General features: G+C 35.9%; 1 protein-coding gene across 2 annotated transcripts in view; it reads left to right on the top strand.

Moving 5' to 3' along the window:
- The window catches only part of GABRA2 (gamma-aminobutyric acid type A receptor subunit alpha2), a 65,044-nt gene extending 53,263 nt beyond the window's left edge, over positions 1-11,781 (top strand). The window contains exons 9-10 of one of the 2 annotated variants that reach the window (XM_030042768.1): positions 325-527; positions 4,586-11,781. In XM_030042768.1, the coding sequence (XP_029898628.1) occupies positions 325-527; positions 4,586-4,894 (512 nt within the window). In that variant the 3' untranslated portion in view covers positions 4,895-11,781. Of the gene's footprint in view, positions 1-324; positions 532-4,585 lie in introns of both variants that reach the window. The other variant, XM_030042860.1, reaches the window with a different exon arrangement.
- Positions 11,782-12,504: the final 723 nt, after the last annotated feature.

The following is a 12,504-nucleotide window of genomic DNA, read 5'->3' as shown; positions in this document are numbered from 1 at the left end:
TTATGATTCCATTAAGGAATTGTTCATTTTGTCCCTTACCTGTCCTGATAGCTAAAAAAAAGTTAATTAAATATTATCTATCACTTGTAAGTAAAATCTTCAGCTGATTGAAAAAGAGTTTAGACAGCAAAATTGAGCTAAAATACTTCAAGGGAAGCTCCAGATGCAGGCTCTAATATGGTTCTGGCAGTTTGTCACCAACTTAGATAAGCAAATTTTCATTGTGTTTCACAAACATACTGTAATAATTTTGGTTTTTTATTTTTGTTAACAATCAAAATCCAAGTAAAATTGTTGATATTCTGGTTTTTTGTGCCCTTGCAGGAGTAACAACTGTGTTGACAATGACAACACTGAGCATCAGTGCTCGAAATTCACTCCCCAAAGTAGCATATGCAACAGCTATGGATTGGTTTATTGCCGTTTGTTATGCGTTTGTATTCTCTGCATTAATTGAATTTGCAACTGTAAATTATTTCACAAAACGAGGATGGGCCTGGGATGGAAAAAGTGTAGTGAATGATAAGGTAAGTCCTAAGGAAATAGCCCTATTTCCAGTCAATTGCACTAAACCAGCTGTAATATATTATTTTGATAAAATTGGCTATATAAAAAAAAAATATGTGATGCTTCAAATCAAAAGAATGTAGATGTATTTTCTGTCCTGAACAAAAATATATCTGTCCTGATGTAGCTAATCTCACTTGGTCTCAATAATCCAGATTTAGTTATAAAGCACATTGTTTTTTTATGCTGGGAGCTGTCTGACTTGTTTTTTGACTCCTCAGATACAACTGTTTATTGGTTATTCAGAAAATTTAATCCAGATTATATTGGTTGATCACTTTTTTATTATTTAATCCAATTGAGTTGGAAATACAAAAAGATTAGAGAAAAATAAAATGTATATTAATTTTCCTAGTTACTAAGGATCAGAAAAAAAACGGAATGCCCCTATATGTGAAAACTATTAATAAAATCTAGAGGTTTTGAACATTTAGAGTATTCTGAAACTTATCCCTAATGATATGTAGACATTAATTTTTAAACTAATTTAAATAGCAGTTGTACAAAATTCTGAGTACTTTTTCACCTATGATGTATTGGTGCTCTGAGTGCGCAGAAACAGTCATGCCTTAATTTTCTGGTATTAATAGTACTGTAGGTATGATAGCATAAAGAAATTTTAACCTGATAGAATTTCATATTTTGTGAACAAAATGAACTGGTGATACGCCTAAATTTGTGTCAAGCTTTACAGTTTATAATTTTAATAACACAGAACAAATGTTAAAGCTGACTTCTTGTTTTGACTGACTTACTATATTATATAATTTTGTCCTATCCCAGTCCCTGATTCTACCAATGGAAAAGGATTTCTTCTGACAAAGGATACTCTGATTTCTGTGGTTGTCCTTAAAATAGGATAGAATATTATTTGCTTTCTAGATGATTATAGTGGATGTGAAGCAAAGTTTAATTAACTGATGGTTTCTCAGCACTTTGAATGCATAAAGCACAATGCATAAAGAAGCATTTTCAGTTAATGGTAAAGGAGAACTAGAGGAAATGAGTACATTGCTTATAATTCCCTGTGGCTTCTGGAAGGGCATAAACCATCCATAGCTTCAGGATCTGTTCCCTCATGCTAGAGGAAGATACCCTATCACTACGAGTTTATCAGCATGTCATGAGTGAAGCTTTTCAGACTGGCACATTGCCCTGGCATTGTAATAACATAGGGAGCCCTTACAAACTCTCCAGTCATCCTTTGGCTGTTCCTTTAAATTAATGTAACAGTGTTGTCTCATGATCTTAGGTGGGGCAGCTGTTTAACAGCTAGGTAGCATTCCTTCCCTAGGAATGACAAAATCAGCCATTCCATTTTAAGATTTATTTACTATTCACGTCTAGTTCTCTATTTTCTTCAAACTGACTTAACAAAAAGCTAAACTTGTAACTTATTCATAGTTTCTTATACAAAAATATGGTTCATTTTTATTATGCAGGTCTCATTAATGATATTACAGATACCTTTTAAAAACACACTAAGTCTGTCTGAAAGGAAGGATTTATAGATCAGAGTGTTCAACTCGTAATCTGTTTTGGTAATTTGCTGTTATTTTTGCTGAATGCATCTGTGCACCTAAAGCCAGGCTTACCCTTCACCAAATAAAGTGAAATATGTTTCCTCAGTGACAGTCATGTGTGTTCATGTTATATGGAAATTCCCATCTTAAGTGCTGTCAGCATGGAATTTGTCTCACAGGAAAACAGGTGCAGGGACAAGCTACATATTTGATCAGCCCTTTTTCATACTGCAGTCAATAAGGAACAATGCTGAGTTCCCACCCGATTCCAGAGTTTCTTTTTATGTGACACCATCTCCTGAGACAAGGTATTTGGGACACAACATATAGCCACGAAGATCTTAGCAGGATTTGTAGATGGCCCTGATAAATATCGAATTGGAGCTAATTTAAAACCAAAATTGGAAATTGGGTAGATGCCTCCCAGTGGAAGTAGAAAATTGGAATGCACCTGTATAAGAAATGTCACAAGAATGCCCTCACTTGTGCCACTTCCATTAGATTAAAAATCAAACCAAACCAAACCAACAGCTGATGATTTCTTATGTGAGCCAGAAGTTAACTGTTTCTTCATCTGTTTAATTCTGTATTTTGTGGAAGAGATGGACTGAATCTGATATTTGCATGCTTCTAAATTATATATGGAGGCCCTTGCTTCCTGAGAAACTTGAATCCTTCTATTCTTTCCTGTAGGTTACTAGAAGTTCCTTAGTTTGGGATTGCTGCAAAACTGTGAATCGATTTATACCATTACAGTCTTACTGCAGAGCTAGTCTGTGTACCTACATATATATGTCTAAAAACTCAAGCCGATACTCATTACCTATACATCCCTGTATCTGTCTATAGACATAGCCTCTCCATTGGACTGCTATTGGCTGAACTTTAGCCATTTGAAAACATACACAATCATGTAAAAACACAGAATTGCTGAGGTTGGAAGGGACCTCTGGAGATCATCAACTTTAACTTCTCTCTACTCCAAGCAGGGTCAGCTAGGGACGGTTGTTGAGGGTCATGTCCGGATGGCTTTTTAATATCTCCAAGGATGGAGACTCCACAACCTTTCTGGGCAACCTCTTCCAGTGCTCAGTCACACTTACAGTAAAACAGGGTTTTTTGTATGTTTAAGTGGAATAGTCTGTATTTCAATTTGTGCCCATTGCCTCTTGTCCTTCTGCCGGATATCACTGAGAAGAGTGATATCTCTGGTCTGGTCTCACTATCTCCCACCAGACATTTATACACATTGATAAGATTCCCCCCCAAGCCTTCTCTTCTCCAGCTGAACAGTCCCAGCTCTCTCAGCCTTTCATATTGCAGACACTTCAGGCCTTAAATCACCTTTGTGGTCCTTCGGTGGACTCGCTCCATTTTGTCCATGTTTCTCTTGAACTGGGGAGCCCAGAACTGGATCCAGCACTCTGGATGTGTCTCACCAGGGCTGAGTCGAGGGGAACGATCACCTCCCTCGGCCTGCTGGCAACACTCTTTGTAATGCAGCCCAGGAGGCTGTTGGCCTTCGTTGCTGTGAGGGCACATTGCTGGCTTGAGTTCAACTTGGTGTCCACCAGGACCCCCTGGGCTTTTTCTGCAAAGCGGCTTTCCAGCCCATTAGCCCCAACCTATACTGGTGGATGGGGTTATTCCTCCCCAGGTGCAGGACTTAAATTTCCCTTTGCTGAACTTCATTACATTTTTGTCATTCCATCCCATTTTTCTTATCTTCTGTTACTTTTTAGGTTCTATTCCCCATTTTCATTACTGTTATGCATTTTTTCAATAATAATTTCTGAAAAACAGAAATAGTTCTTGGGCTAGTTCTCAGCTCACTTCTCCAAATACCAGGCTGGAGTATTTCTTTCTCTTAATTGCAGTCTCTTTCTGACCTCTGTGTGTGTGTCAGTGCATATATACATGTAAACACACACATATTTCTCCAGAATCTCTTAAAAATGTAGACCATTACTGAAATTCCTTTATTTATTGGTGGTGTGTTATGAGATGTTCCAATAATAATGATGCTAGATTTATGTGGGAAAGATGGTCTAATTTTAATTTTATTACAATGCCGGGTAATCTTTTTTTTCCAGTCCACCCATTCACTCCTTCTAGTTCTCTTAACAGAGAACACTGTAAAGATCTTGCAATTCTCTTGTAAGGAGCCGAGTACAAAGCAGCTCAAGAAAGAGCAACTCTTTTACAGTTATCCTTAAAATTGCAGTAACAGACCCTGCCTCATATAACTTCAGTAAGGCATTTGATGGTGCAAGAGTCCATGTTTTTAGAGCATTCTTATGTTACCTGTACCTTCTTTTTGGATAGACTGGAAGTGTCTTTCTTTATATTTGAATTTATCAGTGTGGTATTCCTGGTATTTATTTTAACATACTCACACATACTCATTTGTTTCTTTTACATTTGAAATGATGTTTTATTAAGACTATTCTGGCAAATACACGTTAAATATTTAACTTCATGCTGTCTTCCAATAGAAAAAAGAAAAAGCGTCTGTCATTAAGAAAAACAATGCCTATGCAGTGGCTGTTGCCAACTATGCTCCAAATATTACCAAGGACTCAGTGCTACCAACCATCTCCAAGAGTGCTACAACTGCAGAACCCAACAAGGCAAAACCAGAAGCGAAGCCACAGGAAGCAAAGAAGACATTCAACAGTGTTAGCAAAATTGACAGAATGTCTAGAATAGTGTTTCCAGTCTTATTTGGTACTTTTAATTTAGTGTATTGGGCTACATATTTAAACAGGGAGCCTGTCTTACTTGGCTTTGCGCCATCAACCTAAAACCTGAATTGCACTGAGGACTTAAAGCATCATTCTAATCAGATAGGTTGTTCGCTATGTACAGTACGACTAATAACTGCTAATCTGTGAACCATTATGTACAGAGTGTATATAGATGTCTTATCTGTGTATCTCCAAAGGAGGGACACAGTGTTAATTCATGGGTCTGTAAACAGATAGCACCCATGGCAAATATAGCCAGCTCTTTAAAAGTTATACCCAGGGGAGTTCTGTTAAACTAGGATTCAAATATACAGAATTATATTCTCTCCATACAATGAAATGAAGATATGGTCCTACATAATTATTTAGGAACAGTATTTTTTTAATTTAAAGTTAAAATATTTTTCTATAAAGTAACTAATTCTACTTTAATGAAAGAAACTGTCATTTAAAAAAGCGATTTTTTTAAAAAGGTGTAATTGTTTCATACAATAGCAGTACCCATGTACATAACAGAGTACGGAGATCGTACAGTTCTACTGTTCACAAACATTCTGGATACTAGTTAGGCTGAAGAGGTAGTAAAGACTACTATATGGTAAAAGCCACAAGTTTCTTACTTCTGTCCTGTTTGAAGTTGTTAATAAACTCTTCTAATTGATTTCAGGGAAAAGCAGGTGTTAATCAAATTTCCAATATCAACCAATTTCCGCTAGTGAAATTCTTATTGTTTTCACTGTTTTATTGATTTGATGTTGCTAAGCCAGGTTGTCTGGTTCAGCAAAGTTAAGGGTTTTTTGCTTTTTGATTTTGTTCTTAATTGGATTGTCAGGTTCACAAAAGCATTCAGAAATTTTTCAGGGTTAAGTGTATCAGTAAGAGAATACACTGTTTTTCCTTGCTTAATGTTATCCCAAAACCTGCCTTTAAAATATTTACCTGTATTTGTCCCAGAAAGCATTGTTTTCAAGGGAAACAAGAACCATGTTTTAAGTTCAGGAAATTGTCCATATAATAAAATTTACTGCTGCTTTTGTAAATTGCAACTTTACATTTCGCTGACATAACTTTACAACTTTGTATACTAGAAATGGTTTTGCTAAGATTTGAATGTTATTTTTTTAATAAAAGGTCATGCATCATCAGTAGGTATCAACTGTATTTCATACACACAAATATAACAAAATTGGAGCTGCCATTTGCAATTTTATATGAACATTTAATACTGATCAGTAAAATTGTTTTTCATCTGAGCCTTTGCAAAGATTCTTTATGCCCCTAAAGGCCTGGTAAATCATGACATAAGTAATAATTGTGTACTGTATTTAGATTTTAGTATACTTGGCCAATCAAAAATATTTTGATTCACACATACATTAGCAGTTATTAGTTGACCTTTAAAAAAAAGATACACCTTTATGATGATGTCTTCTATTAGAGACATATGTAGTCGTATAGTGTCATTTATTGCAGTTTTGTACAGTACTTGAGTATAGTGCATAAAATAGATATGTTCAGAGTTTAACAAAGTTGTACAAATATTTCTAAAATCAAATAAAAGAGTATCTTAAGACATGGAAATGTGCTAAAAACAACAAAGAGAAACACTGCTTTCATTTGCTGTTTTATTTTCTTGCTTTTTCTTTGCTTTTAATGTGATTCTGTTTTGTACTGTGTGTGACAGTAGAGATGCCAAGGTCACAAATGCATATTATGAATAGAATTAATAGTTAAGGCAGAGTTGACATCAGTAAAATAAAGACATTTCGTAAGTTATAAATGAAAGGGAGAAGCATGGACAAGGTGTGTATCCCTTGAAGTCCCTCTAATTAAACCATCAGATTAAACCTTTCTCATCAACAGTAGTTAAAAAATGAGCACTTTATTCAGAACATTAAAATAAAAATATCCTTATTTTCATATATATTTATATATAAATGTAGATCTTCCATGTAACATGGAGACGTGTGCAATAGTGTGATTATGAGCATAAGGCTGGAAGGCAAGCAATAAAAAAAGGTTTTTTCATGGTATAATTATACATTTTTAAAATGTTTCGCTTGTAAATTATAAATTATCCCTTTAACATCACATTGTCCAGGTATCAATGAATATATAAATATGTACATATGTACAAATAATTGTAAATATTAGAACTGTAGAAAAATCCCTTCACTTTTAACTCTGTTTTTGGCAAAGGGCTCTGACTGTATAGTTTAATGGAGGCCCATGCTAAACTGCTTTTGAACTCGAGTAGCTCAACTATGTTTTCTGTAGCTGAGGTCTCCTTCCTGTGACCTACTGGGAGTTCTTACCTTCTGTTCACATCAGCAAGATCTAGGGACTCTCTGAACCTCACTGAACTGGGGTATGAGAAACAGAGGTTTTTGTTTCACCCTTGGCCACATCCCAGGTACTCCAAACCCTTCACAATGTTTAAACAATGTTGTGTATTGGTCCATGCAATACAACACTGTATAGTCAGAACTCTCCCCACTACAAACATGAGTGTGCTCAGGGGCACGTTGGATTACCTGATAAGGAAGGATTTTGCATCCTTATCCAAGAACGGGACCCCTCAAAGGTTTTTAACAATACAAGTCTTCAACAAGACTTCTTCTCTGGAAGATAACATCTGTGTAATTCAGAGCTGCATGCAAAAAGCGTATCTTCAGTTTGCACAAGAAGCCTGATGCCGCCTCATATTAGTCAGCTCTGCTGCTACTGGTTTTATTGGGTGCAATTATTTTTTCATTCGCTGACCATTTTCTCTATGCTTGTGTTATGCTTAGAGTCAGTCAGACAAAAAAAACAGGTGTTTATCACATGCTAAAGATACCTTTATCGCACACTAATATAGAAAAATAGGCATACTATATAAATTCACTCAGTGAAAAATAATCCATTTTAAAGATCCACATGCAGTTATTGTGGGCATCAGCAAGGCTTTTGAGTGCATACGCTCCAGAAAAGTTTCACTTTTACATTTAGTTCAGTTGGTCCGTGTTAAAGGAAACTAATTCTGTGGGAGGAAGGAGTCTGCTTTATTGTTTCACTACTGAAACACTTACAGGGACTAAACTGACTACACATAAGTTGCAAATTTGTAAGACTAACAACTGGATAAGTGATTTTGAATGTAAAGATTTAATTGAACATGAGCATCGTGCAAGGAACAACGGAATACAACAGTTAGGCCTTCTTTCCATTTAGCAGTATAATCCATGTCTGGGATTTTAAAACTGTTCTCACACATTTATGTGCCAAATACCTAGAAGTTTCATTTAATTTGAGTAAAACTTGCTGGTCTTAAATACTTAAAGTGTGGTGAGAGAGCATGAGTGAGCAAACGCAAGTCACTTTGCTATCAAAGACTTGCACATGGAATCTACCAGTGAAATTTTTGGTTGACATGTTAATCTAATTTATTTTCCCCATTATTCGTGGGTCAGGGTGTCATATTTTATGTGACTTAAGAAATGAATACAATAAATACAACGATACAACACTGGTAAACTTGGATTGGAATTACCATAATTCTGAACGAGGTTTATGAAGTAGGTTTCCAACATAGTACTGGGGCACGTACTTCTGGATGCATGTGGTCAGTAATTTAACAGTAATTTATAAATCAGCATGAAGAATATAGAGATCAGCAGGGTTTATCAGCCAGAGTTGTCTGCTGGAGACTTCTTAACAGATTGCTTTTAAAAGAGTGGCTTCCAAACTTCTCAATTATGTTGTAGCCAATGAAATTACCTTCATCTTCCAATCTGGGTTAATTCAACTCATAACTGCTGCATTGTTGAGCATCTTTAAAAAAATTATTATGGTAGATGTTCTGCGATACGAGCTTTAGTTTGGGAGACTACTCATACCACTGAACGTTATGCTAAATTGAGGAGCTAGTCTGCCTGTATAGTCACAGGAGAGAGCATGAAGGAGCTTCATTAGACACCAAACAGGAGCCTTGCTGAATCACCTTCCCTTCCTGATAACATATGGGGTGGTGAGACTTTTTGGAAGTGGAGTGACCATCAACTCTCTGCGTGAAAGCAACCAGAAGCAGCTGGGAGGATGTAGGGATGTATGGGGGAGGAAAGGGGGAAAGAGAAGAAGCAAATGGCTTTGTTACTGTGTAAGTGGATTGTGAGATGATTGAGGAAGAAGCCATTGAGGGAGGTAATGTGTGTTTTTGTTTCAGCTTCAGTTCTGAGCCTTCATTACCATATGTGAGTTGTGGGAAAGTAACTTTTAAAGCACATGAAATTGAAATACTTCTTGTATAATTCTGCTGAACTTGAGGGACATAAGTTGTGCCTTTGAAACTGAAAGGCTTCTGCTGACTGTTTTGTGAGAGCCATGCAGTGTTGTATGCTTCCTGCCGTATGGGACATCTAGGGCAGAGGGGGAAAAGAAGCTTCAGGAATTAAATAGAACTTTGTTAATTCTAGGTTTTGTTTTCTGAAGAGCTGTGACTTTCACTTAATCACAGATAGTCAGCATCCATCCTTCATACCTCTCATTCCTATTCTGAAAGCTTAGTGGCGCACAAGTTTTTGCGCTGGCCTTTTACAAAATAGATGAAGTCTAGTCTTCTGAACATTTCCATTCCTAACAAATTTGCATGAAAGATGATTTCAGTATGGATATGAAGCTATCATCAGTCTATGCCCGATTATGTGCAGACACATAATGCTAAAATTTAGAAAGCAATGCAATGGGTTTTAAAGCAGGGGAAGAAAACATTTTAAAATGAGCCCAGAAAGTTAAATAGCTTCATTTAAAAAACACAGAGCATGATAAATGTACAGATGTCTAAACACATCTAAATAGAATCTGAGTGTGGTATAATTTGATGTCATATATAAAGTTTTTGTCTAAAAGACTTTGAAACGTTGAAGTAATTAAGTGAATTTATATGAAAGTTAGCTCATGCTTCAGCCTCCAGTAAAGGAAGTGGTTCTTTAGAAAGCAGAGTTTTAGGATTCTTTCCACCTCTTTGCAGCGACAGTGTACCTGCTGCTAGAATGCTGTCAGTTTGCAATATAACTTCATGTTATATCCCTTTAACATGACCTTCTCTTGATTTTATTTTTAGTCAAGCAGACCTCCGCTGCCTCATTTCTGTAGATAACCCAAACTCCGTAACAACCAGAACTTTTAATTCTATTCTGAATCCAATTGTTAATTCCAGCCATCTGAGAATCAGTGAGGGACTTCACCACTTTAGACCTTTAGTAGTAGAAGTTAAAGGCTCAAAAGTTCGTTTCAATGAATGGCAGATGTTAATCACATAAAAAGTTTGTTTTCCTCTACTTTAAACCTTTTAATTTTCTAGATTCAGATCTCTCTAGGTGAATCCTTGAACTCATGTTTTGGAGTCTGGGATTACATCTTACTGGAAGAGGCTAAACTTTGAGTGCTTGATGTCTCTGACTGAGATCAGGGCAAAATTTGCACTGAATTTAGAATAAAACTGATTAGCATCCTCAGGATATTCGCCTATGTCACTGAAGTCAGAAAGGATTTTTTACAGAAGGGGAGTACACATGAGAGGGCACCTAGGCTCTCCTTTGGATAAAGGTGCTTAGTTCTTTAACCCACAAAAATGAGCCCTTAAAAGAAGAGCCAACCATACTGAAATACAGGACTTGATGTCTGTTTCATTCCTGGTATATATTAATGCCTTTTAAGAATATTGTGAAAGTGCTATGAGTTAGGAGTAGGTGATAACACTCACAAAAAGGAATTTGTAGGATGTTTTAAAACATGCAAGATGATCTATGCTCTTCCTCTAGTGTTGGTGTCTACATAAATATATATAAATATATTTTTATTGTTGGATGATTTAAAGGTTATATATTGCTTTCAGATTTTAATTCCTTACATAATGTTGTGAATACTTCACTCGATTAGGTAGCCTGGAGCGTGCCTTTATGCATTCCAGGTTTTTAATGATTGCACTGAGTGCTTTCATTCATCTGACACGCAAAGAGGTGAGCTTCAACAGGTTAAAGTGTTATATTTGTTTTCCAGTACTTCATCCATCTTTCTACGCTGTTGAGGATGGATGGAAATAGAGAACAGAACAAGATATTGCTTTGATCAATTGCTTTTAATATTCTTTATTAGATGTTCATTTTGGCTGAATTTATCAGTTTATAGGCTACTGTAGCTTAGCATTAGCACGGAATGCAATGTAGTACTTTATACATCTATTAGAATACATATGTACAATATGCACCGTATCTATAAACTGTTAAAAAATCAGTTCCTAAACGGCACCCCTTCACCCTCTTCCCTCCAAATAGTCACTTTAATAGGCAACATTTGAAGGCACTTTAATTTTAATGGAAGTGATTACACTAAATCTTGTTATACTTGATTTAAAAAAAAATAGTAAAAATAATGTGGAGTCTGATTCAGACGTTGTTAGCAATTTCTCAGCTGGGCTGGAGTCAGAGAGCATTTATGCATTGTATGACAAATTTACTTTAGTGAGTCACTTAGGTGTGAAAATATATAGGAGTTTGAAAATAGATGCTTCCAGTATATTAACAAGAAATAAGGAAACAGGAAGAATGGAACCAATAATTTTAAAGAAAATTAAACACCAATCAAATATGCACAGTAAGAAACTGCATGATAAATGTAAGTATACTTAACCTTGAACATCAGCATCATATAAAATCTTCTGGGTGACAGTTCACTTATTTAGTAGGTTTCATAGTTATAAATAATTAAAGAGGATGATAATATTCTGTAATTTGTGACCTTGTTTTAACTGGAAAAAGTTGTTACTTTTCTAAAATGTAAAAGAAATAACTGGATTTATGTTTGAATGTGTCACTGCTTGCTGTTGAAGAATATTTATTAACCACATGCAAAATATTGCTTAACATTATCTTTTTGTACTTCTTATTAAAGTTAATTTAAATAGAGCACATTTTGTATTTTTGTTTTTAATGCTTTGACAGCACAAATGTTTGATTCCCCTCATGGCTTTTCTCTCAGGATTTGTGTGTGGGTTTTTTGTTTGTTTATTTTTGTTTGCTTGTTTTTAAGCAACCCATTACAGACTCTATGAAAGTCCTTTTTTATTAAGGATAGAATTTCCCAAAGGAAGCAAACAATATACTGGAAAGAAAATATTCCTTTGTTTGGTGAGAGTTTAACAGGGTTTTCTATTTATATAATGAGAATGTCCTCATGTATCCATATTACACATGGCAGTGTTTCATGTTTTCAGAAGGTTATAAAACATATTGCTGTAGGGCGTACACTAACCACCAGTTGATGTGGAACCTAAGAAAACTCCTACTAGACAGCTTGGTTCATCCATGGGAGTAGATGGGGTAACGAAGCTTACTTGGAAACAACCCCAAATGTATATACTGTTAGTAGGGTTTGGTTTGGGGAGGGGGGTGATGTGTTTTAAAATGAGTGTTCTGCGTTCCAAGTGTTTAAGTGGAAAGGCTGTAAGTATTTCAGGGAAGGCCCTTTCTTTTCCTCTATAGCTGCAGCTTCTCATGACAAATACATAAATATTCCTCATGGAGGATGGAAGTAATTTTGCTTATCAGAAGGGATTTGGGGCTCCTTGTATCTGGGCTGGGGCTATGTAATGCTCTCCTGGAACACCTGGGAATGCCAGGACAGAGTGT

Source organism: Aquila chrysaetos, chromosome 1, assembly GCF_900496995.4.
Source record: "Aquila chrysaetos chrysaetos chromosome 1, bAquChr1.4, whole genome shotgun sequence".
NCBI lineage: Eukaryota > Metazoa > Chordata > Aves > Accipitriformes > Accipitridae > Aquila > Aquila chrysaetos.
The sequence above is the reverse complement of the archived record's forward strand: the minus strand, read 5'-3'. Positions and strand labels throughout refer to the sequence as shown.